The 19746-nt window shown below is 44.3% G+C and overlaps 1 protein-coding gene across 1 annotated transcript in view; it reads left to right on the forward strand.

The window, feature by feature from the left end:
- Positions 1-10730, forward strand: part of SLC25A36 (solute carrier family 25 member 36) — a 41945-nt gene extending 31215 nt beyond the window's left edge. Inside the window, exons 6-7 of the mRNA XM_019533080.1 lie at positions 5976-6265; positions 8069-10730. Coding sequence (XP_019388625.1) covers positions 5976-6265; positions 8069-8262 — 484 coding nt within the window. The 3' untranslated portion in view covers positions 8263-10730. The remainder of the gene's footprint in view (positions 1-5975; positions 6266-8068) is intronic.
- The last annotated feature ends 9016 nt before the right edge of the window (positions 10731-19746 follow it).

Below are 19746 nucleotides of genomic sequence, written 5' to 3' on the forward strand. Positions count from 1 at the left end.
GTGGCCCTCCTCTGGACCCTCTCGATGCCGTCGACATCCCTCTTGAAGTGCAGCGCCCAGAACTGGACAGTACTCCAGCTGCGGCCTGACCAATGCCGCATAGAGGGGAAGGATCACCTCCTTGGACCTGCTCGAGATGCATCTGTGGATGCATGCCAAGGTGCGGTTGACCTTCCTTACTGCCTCTCCACACTTGAAATGAAATAAAAGCAAAAGCAGTCTTCATTGCACTATTGAGAGGGCTGGAAGGGACTACATAACTAGGACATGGTTTAAATCGAGATGTCACAGTTTTTGTGCAAATCACAAAATTAGGTGATTTGCACAAAAACTGTGATTTGCGGTGAAATGCCGTGATATGGCTTCTTGCTGGGGAGTTCCCCAACCAGCAGCCATATTGTGGTGCTTTGTTGCAACAAGGTGGCTACTGCAGGTTGGGAAAAGCATTCCCATATGTCAAGGCATCCCCCAGGTAACCCCATTCCCAAGTTTTTCCCACTTGGAGGAACAGACAGCCTCTTCCCTACCTGGCACTAGGGCTGTCTGCCAAAGCAACTTCCCATGCCCCAGTTTTCCCACCCAGAGGAGCAAACAGCCCCTCTTCTGCCCATTCCCAAATTCTCTCCTCCCCCTGTCCCTTTTGCTACCCCTCCCCCCCACCCTGGGCTGCTAGGCTTTTGCCGCTGGCTGAGCTTTCTGCCTAAGGCAACCAACAACTTCCAAGCCCCGGAAAAAGCTTCTTACCTCCAGTGGTGGGGGCACCATGATCTAGCCCCCAAAATGGCGACCTATGCCACGATTGGGCTACAATATTAGTGGCCGGGGCCAGCAATTTTAAACCAGGTCCTACTCATAAGGTTATCTAGTATAGTCCTGTCATCAAGGCAGGATAGTCCCTGACTAAACCATCCTGGCCAAGTGTCTGTCTGACCTGCTTTTGAAAATTTCCACAATTTCTCTAGGTAGCCTGTTCCAAGGTTTTACCACCCTCATGGTCAGAAATTTCCTCCTAACTATGTTCTACCTAAATTTTCCCCGATGAAGCTTGAGTTCATTGTTCCCACTCCTGTCCCCTGTGGTAATGGAGAAAAGCCTCTACATGCAATTATTCCATCCCAAGTGCAGGACTTTGCACTTGTCCTTCTTGAGTCTCATCTTCTTGCAGACCATTTGTCCAGTCTATCCAGGACATTCTGGATCCTAGCCCTACCCTCCAGAGAGTCTGCAGCTCCACCCAATTTGGCATCATCCATAAATTGGCTGAAGTTGCAGACCCTTTGAAGTGTAGGGCTAGGATCCAGAATGGCTTGGATTGATCTCAGACCACATTTCTAGTCTATCATATGGATTATTCTTAATGAACTTCATCTTGTTCAGATTTTCAGTACTCGCTGTCTTGCCCTTTTCCTTTGCATTTTAGCTCTGAATATATTTTAGTAGTGGTTTGGAATTGATAAGTTAAGATTTATCAACAGATTTTGTATTTAATTATTGAAGTTCCATTTCAAATAGATTCACGTGACTGTGTGTGACTTCTTTTAATACACAAAAAGGTAGTTAAACTGAAAAGAAACATTTGAGAAGTTAACCATGTAAAATCAGGATTATGATATAGTTTGGCTGGGCTCTCTGTACAGTATGTAAAGGTAGCATTCTGATGCTTATGTTGCATGTTAGGTTCATGCAGCTAACAGTAATAATGAAAATCACAGACCTCCTTAGCATCATGAGGTCTGTCTGTCAAGTTACCAAATGACCAAGATTGTAATTGTAATATAGTACCTTTTCGGCAGTCTTCATAAATTACCTTAAGGTAAGGAATGTTAACCAAGTGAATTGCATAATTTTCTTGGATGCGTAGCTGTCCTATAAATGATGCATATAAGAATTTTTTTGTCATACATGGGAGAAGGGTTTGCTAAAAAGCAAACAAGTAGCTACTACTTTGACTAGTATAGGGTTGTCTCTGTATATAGATAGGTGTTTTGAAGTTGTCATAGCTTTCTACATTTTCAATTATAATGCAATGAATGTTGTAGCAGAGAACATAACCTTAATACCAAGGGATACTAAGAAGCCACCTTATGTTGCTGCCACTGAAGTTGGTATCAAAGCTTCTCTTGACTCAAGCTAGGTCTGTCCTTTCCCCAGTAGTCATAAAATGACGTTTAGTAGAGCAGTGATTTTTCACACAGGACATTATGGCACCCTGGCACACTGCAAGTTTTTGAAGTGTGCCACCTAGCAATAAGTGTGCAAACACCTAAATTTAATTCACAAGACTAAATCCAGAGATATCAAATAGGAATCCATAGTTTCAAAAACATTCTGACTAGACATACACCAATATATTGGTCACATATTATATCAGCACTGATAAAAGGAAAATTAGCAATCAGCTTTTTTTGGCCGGTGTAGCTGATAATGTCACCGATAAATGCTGTGCGCAGCTGCAGCATGCATGCAGCCTGGCAGCTTGGAGAGCAGCCTTCTGCTAATAAATCTGTGGGAGGGAATGGGGTGGGGGTCTCAATCTGCCCCCCACGGTGAAGGAGGGAGTAGGGCAGGGACAGGTGCTGGCCAGCCAGGGTGGTGAATATGATCGCAGAAGCAGGACGGAGCCACAGGCAGTTTATCTGGGGGTGTGGAGGAGGGATGGGGCCTGTGGCCCTCCCCCAGAACTGTGTGTGTGGTGAGGGTGGGCTGTGGGCTCATGGCCTGTCCCAGCCTCTTCCCAGTGGGGAGGCTGGGCCAGGGCTGCACTGGGGCAGGTGGTGCTGGGATGGAAGACTATGGGGTGGGCTGTAGCCACCCCAAAATTCTCTGTAGCCACCCCTCTAGGCACTGCTGCCACCCTCCCTGACCCTGCCTGCTCAGAGCCTGGCCCCTCCCTGCTGGGAAGAGGCTGGCACAGCCCCTTGCCCTGACCCTCAGTGGGCAGCCCGCCCACGCACAAGCCTGGGGGATGGGACACATGCCTCCCATGCTCCCCAGGGGGTGTGCGCAGTGGTGGGGAGATTACCCCCCAGATGAACCACCTGCAGCTCCGTCCCGCTTCTGAGGTTGCATTCACTACCCTGGCTGGGCAGCGCCTGCCCCTGCCCTGCTCCCTCCCTCACCGTGGGAGCCTCCATCTGCCTGCCTGCTTCCCCCTCCCCTCCCCCCCTGGACTTACCAGCAGGAGGCTGCTTTCCAAGCTGCTGGGCTGCATTCCTTCCTGTAAATTGGCCTTCAGTACTGGCCAAGAAATCCTGTATTGGCACCCCTAGTTCTGACTTGTGCTCTTTCTGAGTTCTTTGCCACAGAAAAACAACTCAATGTTTTTTAGTCAAGAAATGAGTGAAAGCTGAGGGGTGCCTCATGTCTAAAAAGGATGACAACTACTGCAGCAGAGAAACTGCTACATGTAGGTTTACACACATCCCTCTTACATACTGAAAGACTGTTTCTTTTGTAAAATTTGCCTATGTGGATCCCTGGTTTTTTTGTGTTTATTTTGCTTGTGCACAAAGAACTGGTATCTTTGAATAGCAGGGCCCTCAGGGGTTTCATCTACACCTGGGATATCTTTTGTGTTTCTCTACCTGGCAGCAGGCGCAACCATAACCCACCCTAAATTTCTTGTTAGTGAAAACCCCCCACAAACCCACCCATACCCCTACAGCCCCCCACAATATAAAAGAGTAAGACTTCATTTTAAGCCACTATACTATCACCTCTATGTACGCTATGCAAACACATGTAAATCAGGACAATATTTTTTTTAAATGAAATTAATGTTGTAGGACATGTTTGTTTGATTTTTAGAATATAATCTAGAATTTTTCTGGTTCCAAGGTGACAAACCCCCTTGATGAAAGGAGTACTTCTAGGAGGCAAAGGGAAGGACTTCTGGTAGCAAAGGGCCAAGGGGACTTCCAGTCCCAAAATGGCAACCAGGGTGCAGGGCACCTGTCAGGAGGCGGGGCTGTCCTTCCAGCCCTCAGTGGCTTGCCAAAACTTGGTAAGCAGCTTTCCACCAAAGATAATTGCCTGCCCCTGCTTTAAGCTCTGTCTGTCCTATGACAGTCTAATTATGCCTGATATCGGGGACACTTGTAGTCTTCAACCCAAAAGAAAGCTAAGTTGCTAGTGACAATGACCCCCAAGAATAAGGGTGCAGAGGAGTTTGATTTCCTTAAGAGGAAAGATGGTTCTTTAGTCTTGCTTCACCTACATGGAGAAAATTACCAGGTATTTTTTGTGAAAACAGAAAATCCCTGACAAAGGAAAAAGGTTTGTCATTTCCTTCAAAATGGTCCTTCATGGAAGAGTTAATCTCTGATTTGCTGAAGGAAAAATTGGAGTTAAAATCAAGTGACCAGGAGCACTTCAGATATCTAAGCTCAGTTCAGGATTATCAGAATGATGATACAAAAGGCATTACAGATTGCAAGTGCTGGATATTCCAGACAGCCAGAGAATGCATTTGGGGATAAGCATCTTTAGAGGACTGACTTCAGTGACTGATATGGCATTACAGTTGTGAATTTTAACACAGTCTTACATCCTTTTATCTGCTGTGGTCCATGAGGGAGTCCCAACTTACTCCCAATAATGAATTTACCTGGTCAGCAAGGGGGTGTGACAAAGCTCTTGCTGTTATATGCCTCCCCGGGAGCACTGTGGGGCTGCGCTGGGCTTTTCTTGGGGTGGTGTGGGCCCCTGGACCTGCACATGGGACAACAGCAGGCTGCCACTGCAGGTTGGGGCCGGCAGCACCACTGGGCTCTCCCCGGTGCTAGGTGGACAGGAGGCCAGGGCAGGGGGAGGGGCTGTTGCAGCCTCAAAATTTGCAGGCCTCAGCCTGTAGCAGCAGCCTGCTGTTGTCGCATGTGCAGATCTGGGGGTCTGCACCGCCCGAGAGGGCTTAACAACCTGGTACAGCCCGCAGCCTTGCCTGGGGCGCATGTAGCAGCAACAGCTGCACCCCCGCTGCCTGCTGTAGGCCCAGAAGCTGCCAACCGGCTGCGCTGTACCCATCCCCTAATCACAGCCTTACTCCCTCCCTCCCTCCCTCACCACTGTGGGAACATATCCCTATCTGTTCCATTCTAAACTAGGGTATGTTCACTTTATGCAGATTTGCCATATGCGCCATTCTCCAGGAACGCATGTACCACATAAATCGAGGGAAACCTGTAATCTGTTCTTTCTTGCACAAGACCTCTAGTGGCAGAACCTGTGTATAATTCAGGGATCTACGAGCAGGTTCAGAACCAGTCTGGACAACTCCATGTTAAGCATGTTGGGGCTATACCTTTTGAAATATCAAGTTGGACAGCTGGAATACTTTAACTCAGTATTAACTGATATTATCTGTGACATAATAATATATATCCTATTATGATATGCTGTTTTCTAATATATTGAGTTTATTTGTTCACTTAATCTGGCAGTGTTGAGGGCTAAAACGTTCTGTTTCTGTCCTGTTCATAGAAGTGGCATTTGACCCAGTGGCACTTGACCCAATGTTCATTTAGCATCAGGTGTGGCTTAGTGTGATTAACATACAAATAACTCGTTATTTAATTTAGTTTGTTTACTCCTTCTGGACTTCAAGTATCTGTTGTGCTTACTGTAGGTATCCTAGATTTCAGTTCTTTAGTTTCCATTTTGTAATGATCACACATTTGCACATCTTGATTGTTGTTCTGTTCAGCCTTTTTTAACCTTAAAAGGGTGGCTCAAGATATGAAGTTCCTTGGTTCTTTTAAGTTACAGTACATATTTTGGTTCCAGATAAGCAAAGTATTCATGCAGACATTGTATTGAAGTAAATTAAAATTATAATGTGGTTTTTAATTGGAAGCCTCAGCATTTGTTTGAGAACTGTGACCTGAGGCCCCTTGTCAATTCAGAAATAATATTTGTAACCAAAAATGCTGATTGTGGACCCTGCTCAATGTTTTGAGTTGTTTTGTTTTTTTTTCCAGGAATCGTGGGGAAAAGCGAATGAGTGCTTTTGAATGTATCAGAAAAGTCTATCAGTCAGATGGCATGAAAGGCTTTTACAGAGGAATGTCAGCATCTTATGCAGGCATTTCTGAGACTGTTATTCATTTCGTTATTTACGAAAGTATTAAGCAAAAACTACTGGAATATAAGTCTGCTTCTAGCATGGACAATGAGGATGAATATGAGAAAGAAGCTTCAGACTTCGTTGGAATGATGATGGCTGCTGCCACTTCCAAAACTTGTGCCACATCCATAGCATATCCACATGGTAAGTGGGACAGTTTCATTCAGAAACCGATCCAGTACCCGAAGAAGACAGATGTATTGATTTGATGGACTTGGGCCAGATCCTGCTCACAGGAACAGTTTGTTTTAGCTACAATTCTATATTTGTTTTATTTAGAAAACTGGCACAGCCAACTGGAAATTCAGCAAGTCAACTGAAGGCTCCATGTTTAGAAAACATAAGTAAAAGAATTTTTAAACAGACACATAGCACAGTCCTTTTTGGTAATGACAGTCATTTCAGTTTAATGGCTGGGGGCGGGGTTTGGGGAGGGTTTTTTTGTAGCACTGCAAGTCATCTTTGACTGCAATTCTGTGAAGCTGTTTCTGTTTGGGTTTTGGTTTTTAATTATAACATTGAGTAGTTCATAGGCAGTTACTTGCATAATTAACATTAAACTAACTGCACTTTGTCATGCATCCACCAGTGCATCACAAGCAGGTCCAAGGAGGTGATCCTCCCCCTCTATGTGACACTGGTCAGGCTGCATTTGGAGTGCTGCATCCAGTTCTGGGTGCTGTACTTCAGGAGGGATGTGGCCAGCATCAAGAGGGGCCAGAGGAGGGCCACTCGCATGATCAGGGGGCAGCAAGGGAGGCCCTACAAGTGGAGGCTACAGGACCCAAACCTGTTCAGACTCCACAAGAGAAGGCTGAGAGGGGATCTGGTGACCATCTACAAACTGGTCAAGGGGGACCAGCAGGCTGTGGGAGAGTTCTTCCGGGCACTACCAGGATTAACGTGTAATAACAGCCATAAGCTGACAGTAGATTTAGGCTAGATATCAGGAGATGCTACTTCACAGTCAGGGCGGCTAGGATCTGGAACCAACTTCCAAGGGAAGTGGTGTTCGCTTCTACTTTGGGAGTCTTCAGAAGGAGGCTAGATAATCACCTAGCTGGGGTCATTTGACCCCAGCATTCTTTCCTGCCCATGGCAGGGGGTCAGACTGGATAACCTACTCAGGTCCCTTCTGACCCTACCTACTATGAAACATATGGGGCGTTTATAGATGTGCTGGAGATGGGGCAGGAAGGGTGCTTTAATTAAAGTGGCTCCAAGAGCCGCTCTAATTAAAGTGCCCAGAGTGTCATATGCATCAGCATTCCTGTGCTGAAAAATGGTGCCTCTGCACATGATGTTGGAGTCTGCTGGAGCACAGTAATTACCATGTTCCTGCAGAATCAATTAATCAGGTCTGTTCCCTCATGCTATAATTACAGTACATTGGAGTAGCCTTATTACCTGGGTATAGGTTCCCTTGTTTCAGTATTTTGCTAGTTCAAAACCAGTTAGGCACCTTAACTACACTTTATTGACTGGACATCTCTGAATGGCCAAAATCTCTGGTAAATATACACTGAAAAGTCTTGCCAGCATTGTTCTGTGAACAAAAAAAATCTGCCTTAAATATAGCTATTCTGATGGAACTTTTTATTGTAGACTTGCATCATTCAATGACCTGCTTTACCTATACCAGCAGAGAAATTGTCAGCATATGCTGTCTAACCTAGGAGGGCTCTGCTTACATAGCTATAATGGAACAGACTCCACTGTAGATGGGTCCTCAGGTTGCTTTGCCTTCATTGTATTGACCTAGTCTGTTCAGATTCCTACCTGTAATAATCATTATGTTGTCTTTTGTTGTTACATAAACATTTTCATAGTGTTGAGGATTAAATGTTTATGCTATCTTTCAACTATAATTTGTTGAAAAAAATCTGTTGCTAAAAATGGATTGAAAAATGCTGGTAAAAATAACTGATCATTGCTCTCTCTATGCAGAAGTTGTACGTACAAGACTACGAGAAGAGGGAACAAAATACAGATCTTTCTTCCAAACGCTGTCTTTGCTTGTGCGAGAAGAAGGATATGGATCCCTCTACCGTGGTCTAACTACACATCTGATCAGACAGATTCCAAACACAGCTATAATGATGTCAACCTATGAAGTAGTAGTCTACTTACTCAATGGATAGCAATATAATGAGGCTATCCCTCAGAGAGTGGAAGACCAAAAGATTGCAGTGGACCACCAAATGTCAATGCCAGTATGGTGGGCAAAAGAAAAATACCTATCGGAAACATGCAGCTATGGACAAAATAGAAGACTGATTATAGGCAGCCATCAGTAATTGTGTTGCCTTATTGTATGGTCTCTTGACTATGTGAGGAGCTGCGCCAAGGGAATGCCTTTAAACACCTCTGACTTCAAAATTGCTATTTTCTCTATTTGTGTTAATTTACATGAGGCAATACAGTGAGCTTCAGTGATTTGGAGGGATGAGGATTACGTTCTATTTATTGTAAGAGCTAACCTTGTTCTACTGTTAGTGATTGGTCTTCAGTACAGTTTTTTTACTGCACAGTAACCAGTTAGAAGGAACCATTTAGGAGAAGATTAAAGCACGAATTCAGAACTTTTCCCATCTGAAACTTCTAATCGATTCCATCTGAAGTAACTGAGGGATTGGATTCCATCCAATAAAGTAACTGAGGGTAGTGATCGTGATGTGTGGTTTTCCATGTTACTACCTCAATGAATGTGGCACAGGGGCCTGGAATTGATGCGTTTTTATCCCTACAAAAGATATATCTTTTGGGATTGAGGGTATGGTGTAAACTGTTTGTGCAAGAAGCTCTTGCTTTTTAAATCTGCAGGGTGCCAGTCTTCTGGTTTGGGGGTACTTGGATTTTCAATTATGCTGGGTCCTCCCATATTTTCTTCATCAGAAAAGTCCTCTCCCCTTCAGAAGCAAAACAGGGCCATACAATGTATTTGATGTTGGAACAGATCATAGATTCTCTTAATCTGATGTACAATATGTGACTTATGCTACTAAAAGGAATTACTGAGCAGTAATTTTGTAGCGTCATTAAAAAAATCTTAGCCAGTTGATAAATTCTAGCAAGCCTGACTTACTGCATGTAAAGGCAGAATATTAATGGTTCAGTCAAACATAGCTATATGCTCCTTAACATTAAGCTTTACTATCCTAAAACGACTTCCTGCAAGCTTGGCTTAGTACTGTAATACTTAAAGTACAAAGGGGAGCAGGTGGTGCTTCACTAGATCCAAAGCTACAATGAAGCATGTGGTGGACAAATTCTGGCATCATAAGAAGTTGGAGCTGTTGTAGAACATTTTCGGTGAAGTCCAGGCTACGTACTGAGTGGTGGAGAAAATGGTAATTAAGAATGTTTTGTTTAAGCATTCCCCTTAAAAGTTGCTGTTTCCCTTCTTTCAACTCTAGGCTTTGCACAGAACTGCAGATGACAGTATAGCTGCTCTCTAAATTATCTCAATATTCAAGCACTCATTTTAAAATGTTCTGTAAAACTAGTTACAGAACAGCACATTGTATTTGACAGCAAATATTTAACCTGGTGTACTTGTTCTGAAACTAGTTTCCAAATCCATACAGCTGGAGTATCAGAGTGTTTCATGTTCGACCAATGTTATGTAGCTTTTCAAATGCACAATTAGGCCTTTCATCTGCACCTTGAATACTGTCCAAAATGCCTGTAGCCCTTTGGAATAAGAAGTTCATTATAATTTTTCTACCTATAAAATGCAGCTACGCTGGTGTAATAAAGCAGTATAGTTAAATCCTCCAGTGTGGTACTTCAGCATACTTAAACTGTGCATTGGTGTGCAGTGGCTTTAACTTATGAATGACTCCTTACGCACTTTGTGGCCTTTTTTTGGCTTGTGACTTTCTCCTTTTTAAGTATTGGTCATGTGTAGTTAGAAACAGAAAAAGTGTTCAGTATGCGCAGGTCCTTTTTAATCAAAGCGTATGGTTTTAATTTCTATGTAAGCTGCGCGAAATAAGATACTGTGTGCAGTAGATTACTAAGATCTATCTTCCCAGTAGTTCTGAAGATTTTTTTATAAAAAGCTTGAAGCATATTGAACAACCAGTTTTGTTGTTGCTTTTTATGTTGTTCATTATAATATCCTCCACCTCATGGCAGAAATATTTCAATACATACTTGTGACTCTTAGTATAATAGCATCTTGTAACACTTGCCACTCCTTCTGAGGGCTGCCTATGGAGCACAGTGACCACTGTGATATCCCTGCAAGAGAGATGTCACAATATTGACGTGCTTTCCTTAAGATACTGAGTATTTTGTCATCCTAATATTAAAGGTTCTCTTGTGTAATAGGAAGCACACATTAAACTAAATTGGTAATTGGTACATTCATAGCACAAGAAATTACTTTAAATAAATCTATAAACGGGGTATTTATAGTGATCTCCAGGGAGAATCTGCTGCATACCATAATACTTGCACCCTACTTTCCAGTTCCCAGCTCTATGGTTGACTCCATCAGATCTTGCTGCTGTCACCAAAATTCAAGACCAAATGTGTAAATGCTGTCATGTAAAAGCCAAAAGACTAATAAAGTAAAGGCTACAATAAACTACTTATTAAATTTTAAGTTTATATAGAAAGTGGGTTTCTCTTCAGAATATCCAAAGTTTACTAGCCAAGTAGCTTTTGGACTAGCAAGCAAACAGAAAAGACCAAATTCAACCTTGGGGTAAATGTGTCCCACTGGACCTATTGGATCTTCATGCATGCACATCACTTCCATTAATGTCGAGGTAGGATGTGAGGCTTGCAGAGGAACAACAGATCCCAGGGAATCTTGCTCTTAAAATTAAGGTATTTCCATGGAAAGGTTTGGTTTTTTTGTTTCGTTTTTGTTTGTTTGGGTTTTTGGTTTTTGGGTTTTTTTATACCTCCTGTATTTACTTGTGAGGAACTGGAGACAGACAATCAGCCTCATGTTCTGATGTGTGCATTTGTTTGTTTTTAATGGAGTTTAACCCTTAAGATACAACCTTTTTCTAACTTCTTCAGTGGTGAACTTTTTGTATAAAAAGAATTATGAAGCCAAATTAGTTGGAGGGAGGGGTTGTATTTAAACTACCATTTTGTGTGTGTGTGTGTATTACCTCTGAAAAATTTCCCAAAGTTACTGAAATTCTTCATATAATTTTCTTGGTGGTTACTTTTTAAACTAAAAAGGGGGTAAAAAGATGCTATATTCAATAATACCATTTATTGAAAACTAGAATGAGGATTTAGTTTTAGTATTTTATTGTTTTGGGTAATCAACTCTCATTGTTTGTAATGTAGTTTAGTACCAAGTTATGTCACCATGTACTTTCTTTGCCACAGAGAGCAGATGAAATAGCAGGTTTCTGGAAAATGTAGCATTTTGATATTGCTTCAATCCTCTCACCTAGCCAAAATATACAGACACTTATTGAAAACTGTCTTGATTTTGAGCTGGTTAAGATTTTCAAGAAATAGATTGTGAAATAAGGTTACAGCTCTTAACTTCAGCCAGAAGATGGCACTATTGTATATGCTGCTCACAATAAATATTGATCTCCACCTCCTCCAAAATGTCTGGCCTTAGTAGTTCTTAAGTATTTGTGCAGCACATTATTACAAGAATACTTATAAAACAATAAGTTAGCACCAATTACTATTGGATGAAACTTGGAGACCCATGGAAGTGCATCCTCACTAAAGAGGGCTCAATTCTATAATCCCTGTAAATTAATCAATCGATATTCTGGACACAGAAATCTTAGCGTCATGTGAAATAGGTTTTTGGTTGTAGCAGTGTTGGTCTTTTCATTCCTTGGAATCTCAGAACAGCAGACTTCCTATGCCTGAAGAAGAGTGTTTGCACCTGAAAGCTTGCAAAGAACTTTTTTCCAGCTACCCAGTTGGTCTAATAAAAGATATCACATCTACCCAAAGAACCCTGTCTGCCAGTAATGTGAAATGGCACTGTGCTAGGCATAGTTTTCTACACCAAAACATGCCTAAACTTTAAACTGACTGCAAGATGTTTGGTTCAATTCTTTTATAATCTTTTTCTTTTTTTTGATACTGCATACTTGTTCTTAAGTAGGTTTACACTAGTAATTCATGAAGGTTTTAATTTCCTGTATATCATAAACAGTTGTAGCATTAGTCTGTCCATTGGTCTATTAACATTGTATATACCTAATTCCCTGTTTACATAAAACACTCCACACATTTCCTTTCAATTCAGAAATGTTGGGGTTTTTGTTTGTTTGTTTTACTGCCTTTGTTTTGGCTGGTCATAATTACAAATGTAACATTCCTCAGAGTTGGTATTTAAAACAAAATCCCTGCTTCCAGAGAATACAGATTGAAGACATACTTTCAAGTCATTGCTTTCTTGCAAGCTATGTTTTATTCTGGAAATGGAACACTGAAGTGTGACTACGTAAATGTATTATTTTCCAACTCCTTTTCTTCCTTTTTATTACCTGACTCTTTTAGAACTAAAGTCATGCAAGGTTTTGATTGTTCTATTTATAAGCATCTGCCTTCCCTGCATATGTGAACATAGTTTATTTTATACCCCAGGAGTCATAGCTAAACACTCACAAGTGATGGATTGAAAATTCTTTCATGTTCATGTGAGGTTTGCTATTATTCTTGCATATATGTAGTTGGCTGTAAACAATATGCATTTACTTTGTATTTATATAGCTAACTTTTGGGGGGCTGTTTTAAACTATACAAAAATTAAAATGTGCTCTTACTCAAATGTATGTTACACTGTCTCTGGTTTGTTGTTTTTTTTACTTTGCTGTCCATATAGCTGGAGAGTTTAGGTAAAACTTCAGAAGCTAGATGGGAAATCACCATGAATTATCTCTGTAAGTGTTAGTTTTAAGCACAGCTGAAAATAATTGCATTAGAATTGTGTAAAACCTTGTTATGGCCTCATGGAGTTCTCGGTGATACTTAAGTCATTGCCAGTATTCTTGGATTCAGGTCAGTGGTAGCGTCCTTGTCTACCACACAGGAAACCTGGGTTTGATTTTTGGACACTTATATAGCTACAGCCATGGAGGCAACAAACCTCTGAACTCAGCCTGGTCTCTGGATTCTGTCCTAGTGGCCTAAAGGGAGGAGGGAAGTTCTGGGCAGCCTCCACTCCTCCAAAAATTCCTGTCCGGGCAAATGCATTGAAGGTCTGGGTGGCCCTCATGCATACACCATGATCCAGGAGGATTGATGTTTGCCATAAGTATCCTGTAGCATTTTAAGAACAGGCATTTGACATGGGTTCATTCATTGGTTAACATTTCTGTGCCCTCCGCTGTTTTGCAGCAGGGTGGCTGTCCATTTAGATAGTATTCCATACCACATTGGTCTGCATGTCACCTGACAGCATGCCATGAGTAGTAATGGGCTTATTTCACTGATGTACTGAATGCTGCATATAGGACATACTATCATGTAAGATTCTTGAGGATGGCTAGTACAATAGGCCACAATGGCCTAGCAATGTAAAAGGTTATATCATTTAGTCAGCAGATAATTTGCACAGCAATACAGCTATCTAATGCTCTGCAAGACATGGAGGGTTTCCAAAGCGTTGTAAGTACTGCCAGTGGTGGAAAATGCATTATCTTACAAACACTCCATATCTGAATAAATTCTCTCTTGAAGCAAATGCTTATTTAAAAGCGGGGGAGGCTAAGGGTATACATCTGTGTGTGTGGCCTAGTAGATCAGTGACCCAACCCAACGTGTTTAGGGCCTCGTTGTGTCCAGCTGCTTCCACTGGTGCACAGGATAGGCGTCCCCCATGATAAAGCACAGAAACATTACCTATGAGCATCTGTGCCAGGGCATAAGTGGCAAAGAAAGTGGGTAAGGCCTAGGTATCTTCTGTCCCCCTTTCCCTACCAGGGTCCACCAAGTCCTGTTTGTCAGTTCATGAAAGCATCAGGTACCATTCCTATTTAGTGTCTGTTCTAGGGCTGTGCACCTTTGCCTGATGCCAAAATGGAGCTGCATTTAATTGGAATTAGTGAGCTAGTTCCTCCCAGCCAGATGCACCACAAACTTGTTGTAAATCAGCTCATTTAAAATAAACTGTGTTCCACGGTCTGCTAATCTTAACTGATAACAGGGCTCTACAGCCCTCTGCTACAATGTGCAGAACAGAGAATGATTCAGCAGAACCAAGAGCAGACAGCTGCTAAGGGATTTCAGTGCCTAAATCCAAAATGTAGATCACCAAAACACCTGCTTGTCTGCCACATTACTCTGGAAGTACTTTAAATTACTCATACTGGGCATATGCTTACAATACCAAGAATTGTGATCTGGATAGATATTTCAAGGACATGTAGTGGGCAGAGGGGGCGTGTCCCTACCCTCAACAATCGAGTGGCTAGATGTTGCTGGGCCGAAGACAGGAGTGTGACTTTGTAGCCTAGTAGTCAAGACACTACTGTTCTAATGAATATTTTAAGTATATTTATGAATACTTTGAGAGTTTTCATTATGTGTGGCCCGCTAGTGTTGGGGCTGACAGAGTCAATTTGTTCCTGGTCAGTGTCTACACGTGTTACTGTGAAATACATGCTGCACGGTTACTTTACTACCTGTACTTACAGGTAGTAGCCTACTGCTCAGTTAGCTAATTTACTACAGTAAATGTGTGCATGTGCAGATGGTGATGCTTTACTGCTTCGTAGATTAGTCTACTGCACAGTAAAACATCTTGTATAGACATGTCCATGCACAACTACTCTAGTCATAAAAGCAGCCAAAAAGAAAATGGTTCTCCCAGCCTGCCCAGGAGAGCTTGATGATCCAGGTGGCTGAAGGAAAGATCAGCCAAGTGCCCAGCACTGTACATTGGACACAGGTGAATTTTATGGCTAAAGTATTGACCAGTTTGCAGTTTTTGGTGTAGTGGTTGTGAATATAGAGGTCAGGCAGAGCAGTCAACAAATCATCTGCTGGAAAAATGGCTTCTGTATGAGTCGTGACCCTTCCTAAACAAGTGTCTGCAGCCTAAGTGAACATGCAAGAAACTCCATTGCATGGAGAGACTCAACACATGCAGTGTAATAATTGGATTGGCACTGAGCATCATATGCTCTTTGAATAGTAGTATGCTCTTTGAATAAAGCAGTCTTTGAATTTGGTACCATCATTTTTTTTAAAAGATTGGCAGGTTCAAAAGTGGTGACTGGTATGCTAAATTGGTGCATCTAAAGTGAAGTTCAGTAGCACAGGGCATATTTTTCCCTTGGAGTCTTAATTTCCTTTGCCCTTTTAATACTGCACATATCAAAAAGAGATCAGTCATTTTGGTACTTCTTTTAACTGTTTTTTTCCAGTCCAAAAACCCCTTCATCAAGTCTTTTATGCGCTGCTGCCAGGGACTATTAATTTGTATTGATATTAATTATTTCATTATTTGTATTGATATTAAGTATTTCATTAATGACCTGTAAGATGGCATAGAGTGCACCCTCAGCAAGTTTGCAGGTGACACTAAGGCAGGGGGAGCAGTAGATAGACTGGAGGTAGGGCTAGGATTCAGAGGAACACAGACACATTGGAGGATTGGGCCAAAAGAAATCTCATTAAGTTCAATAAGGAGAAACACAGTTTTGCACTTAGAACAATGCCATGCACCAGTACTGGGTACTGATCAGCTAAGCAGCAGCTCTCAAAAGGACCTGGGGGTTATAGTGGAGAATAAAATGAATGTGAGCCAACAGTGTGCCTGTGTTACAAAAAAAGCTAACAGGATACTGGGCTGCACTATTAGGAGTGTTGCCAGGAGATTGAGGAAAGTGATTATTCTCCTCTTACTTGGCACTGGTAAGGTCACATCTGGAGTATTGTGTCCAGTTTTGGGCCCCCACAACAGAAAGGATATGGTCAAGTTGAAGTGAGTCCAGTGGATGGCAACAACAGTGGTTAGGGAAGTAGGGTGCATGACTTCTGAGGACAGATGGGGTGAACTGGGCTTATTTAGTCTGGAGAAGAGAAGACTGAAGGGGGGCTTAATGGCAGCTTTCAACTACCTGAAGGGTGGTTACAAAGGGGATGGAGCTAAACTCTTCTCAGTGGTGGCAGATGACAGAACAAGGAGCAGTGGTCTCAAGTTGTAGCAAGGGAAGTTTAGGAAAAACTTTCTCACTAGGAGGGTAGTAAAGAGGAATCTCTAGCCCTGGAGGTTTTTAAGACCCAGTGAGACAAAGCCTTGGCTGGGATTTCCTGCTTTGAGCAGAGTTTGGACTAAATGACATTCTGAGGTCCCTTTCAATTATAATTTTATTCTATGATTATTTAACATGTTTTCTGTCAAATGTCAAGAGTGTAAAACATCAGGGCAGTAATCCAAATATTTTATGCATAGGAGGATGCAAATACAAAAATAAGTTCAATGCATGAGGCTGAGGAAACAACTCAAACACAGAGCAATGGGTTCTAGTTGCAGAAAAGGGACCTGAATGCTGGTACTAAGTTACTGTTCTAAAATATATTGTAAAAAGAGAACTGCATAATCATAGTTTTAGCACAAAATGTAGGAGCGTAGTGATGATGGAGTAGTAGGTATTGTCAATACAGAGGATCTGGACAAACTGGATGACTGAGCATTGGACCAATAGCACTAGGATAAAATACTTTTATATGTGCTTATCCTAATGGTGAATGTAGCCAGTGGTATATACAATCAAGTAAAGGCTTCATTTTATCTAGAGCAAAAGTGACCTTTTAAGGAGAATTCATTGGAAAGTTGGAGGAGGATTGGGCATGTATATATTTTTTTTTATACACTCACTTTATTTATCCTTTACACCACGGGTAGGAAATATACAGCCAGTGGGCCACATCCAGACCACCAGGGGATTTTGTCTGGCTTGAGGCAGGTCCCTCAGTCCCACCCGGCCCAAGTGCAGGGGGCAGCCCAGGCCTTGGCATGTGCAGCCAGTCCCACCACCCCCAGATGTGCAGCAGGGCTGGGGCAGTGTGGTGGCTGGACTCCATTTCCCTGCAGCCCCAGCAATAGCAGCTCCTTCTGCCTGCCACTGCTGGACCCAACCCTGCTGCCTGGGCACCCCAGCCTATCCACCCCGCTCCTACTGCTGGGGGCAGGACTCATATGAACAGGGTGCTCAGCCAGCCTGCAGGCCAGTGGGGTGTGGCATGTGGGATTGTGATGGCTGGGCAGTGCTGGGGAGACTTGAGGACCTTGAGGCAATGACAGCATGAGGCCGGGGCCAAGGGCAGAGCCATAATCTGCCACATGCATGCCTGGCTACGGGGCAGGTTCTACAGAGGCATCCAGGGAACAGATTGTGGCTCTGTCTCAGGCCTGGACACAGCTCCCCATCCACCTGGTCACATTCCCTGCCCACATGGCTCCCAGCCAGTCTCCATGGAGACCTCAGGATGGTGACAGCAAGGGCTCCAAATGGTTCTGCAGGCAGGAGCGTGGAGATCACAGCTCTTCCCTGGCCCCACCAAGGCCCGGGACCTCCTGGTCAACTTCCTCCTGGTGCTGGCCAAGCTTGTCATCTGGCGGGCCAGGCAGGAGGCTCTGGCCGGGAAGGCTCCCGGAGACCTTGGGGCGCTTTTCCTCGGTGTCCTTCGCACGTCTCTGGGTGGAGTACCACTGGGCAGTAGCTGCTAGCGAGCTCCCTCAGTTCATGAGCCGGTGGGTACTATCCAGGGTGCTCTGCTTGGTGTCCCCCAGGGGAGCACTAGTTTTGACCCTATGACCCGCACGGACACATCCTGTTTTCTCTTTTGTTGTCCCCCGTAATTTATTGGTGTTTTTAAGCTGCTGGTCACCCTACCCAGTGGTGGCCCTGTGGCGGTTTTAGGCTTTTCGCTTTTTTATGCTTTTAAGCTTTTAGCTTTTTAGAAAACCGCCAGAATGACATTGAGCACCGGATGCCAACGAGATACCCCAATCCAGACTGTTTTTAGTTGATGTCTTCTGGTGCTGGTCGTCCCTCGCCGCAACAACATGCATGACTGACGATGACGACCAGCAGGACCCACCCCTTCGGGGGTGGTTTTAACATCGGATCGCTCCCTGCACCCCCGATGCGGTGCGGGGGCTGCGTTCACCACTGGCTGCCATCCACAGGTGGCCCACAGGGACTGGCGGCCTTTGCCACGTGACTGTGGAGACATCAAATAGTCCCTGGCCCCACGCTGTCACTGCTCTGTGATCCCAGCATCTCCGTGGAAACTGGTTGAGAGTTGCGCATGCAGGGTGTGTGGCCAGGCAGAAGTGACAGGGCTGCAGCCAGGCTGGGAGCATCTGGAGCCAGGACCTTGGGGCAGGGCAGAGTCATGTTCTGCTCCCTGAGTGCCCCTGGTCACAGAACCCACACCTGTTGTGCAGGCATGCAGGCAGGAGATTGCAGTCCTGCCCCAGGCCCTAGTCCCACCTTGACCCTGGTCCATGATCCTGGCCTTACCCGCCCATCCTGCTCGCAAAGAACATGCCCCACCCACCCAGAGCCCGTTCCACATAGGGGCTTGTGCCAGGATTGTGGCGCTGGAGGGGCAGGTGAGAGAGCTCCAAGTGAAGGTGAGCAGGCTGTGGGGGCTTAGGGCCATGGAGGACAAGATTGACGGGTACTTTCTCTCTCTGCAGAGCCCGTCCCCTCAGGCTGTCACCACCCAGGAGTCTGCAGAAGGCGAATGGAGGACGGTCACCTCTGGAGCCAGGCAGCGTTGCAAGCAGCACGTAGCTGCATCAACTGTCACCCCAGTACAACTGGGGAACAGGTATATGGCCCTGGCAGCACTGGAGGTGACTGAGCATGACTAAGCACTCTTATCCAGCAAGCCGGAATCCGTACCAACTGAGCATCATCCAGTGACCCAGAGGAAGAGACATTGGGTCATCATCATAGGGAACTCCCTCCTCAGAGGAATGGAGGGACTCATCTGCCACACGGACCCCAGTGTGAGAGAAGACTGGGGACATCACAGGGAAGATCACTGACCTCATCTGGCCTTCCGACTACTATCCTATGGTCCTCATCCATGTGGGAACCAATGATGCGGCCCGGAATAGTCTGGACCAGATCATGGATGACTACAGGCCTCTGGGGGTCAAGCTTAGAGAGTTGGGGGCCCAGGTGGTCTTTTCCTCCCTCCTCCCGGTTCGTGGAAGCTGTCAGTGGCAGAGCGCCTCTGGAGTTGGTGTCGTCACACCAGATTTGGCTTCCTGGACCATGACCCGCACTTCAGATCAGAGGGTGTCCTGGGGTATGATGGTCTCCATCTGTCCCCCAAAGGTAAGAGTTTGTTTTCTTACAGGCTCGTTGACCTCCTCTGGTGGGCTTTAAACTAAGTTCGTCAGGGGATGGGGATCCACAGGAGGAAGAGAAAAGTCAGCCAGGTGTAGGACCTGCCCAGGTAAGAGCTCAGGTATATACCAAGGGACCAGTTATGTCTCGGGTGGGGGGGTGCCCCGGGCTCCCACGGGGGGGATTAAGGTGTCTCTTCACTAATGCAAGAAACATGGGGAACAGGCAGGGGGAGCTTGCTCTCCTGCTTGCAAGTAGTAAAATTGACCTGGTTGGCCTAGTGGAGACATGGTGGGATGAAAC

Source organism: Crocodylus porosus, unplaced genomic scaffold (assembly GCF_001723895.1).
Source record: "Crocodylus porosus isolate Cpor-Errol unplaced genomic scaffold, CroPor_comp1, whole genome shotgun sequence".
NCBI lineage: Eukaryota > Metazoa > Chordata > Crocodylia > Crocodylidae > Crocodylus > Crocodylus porosus.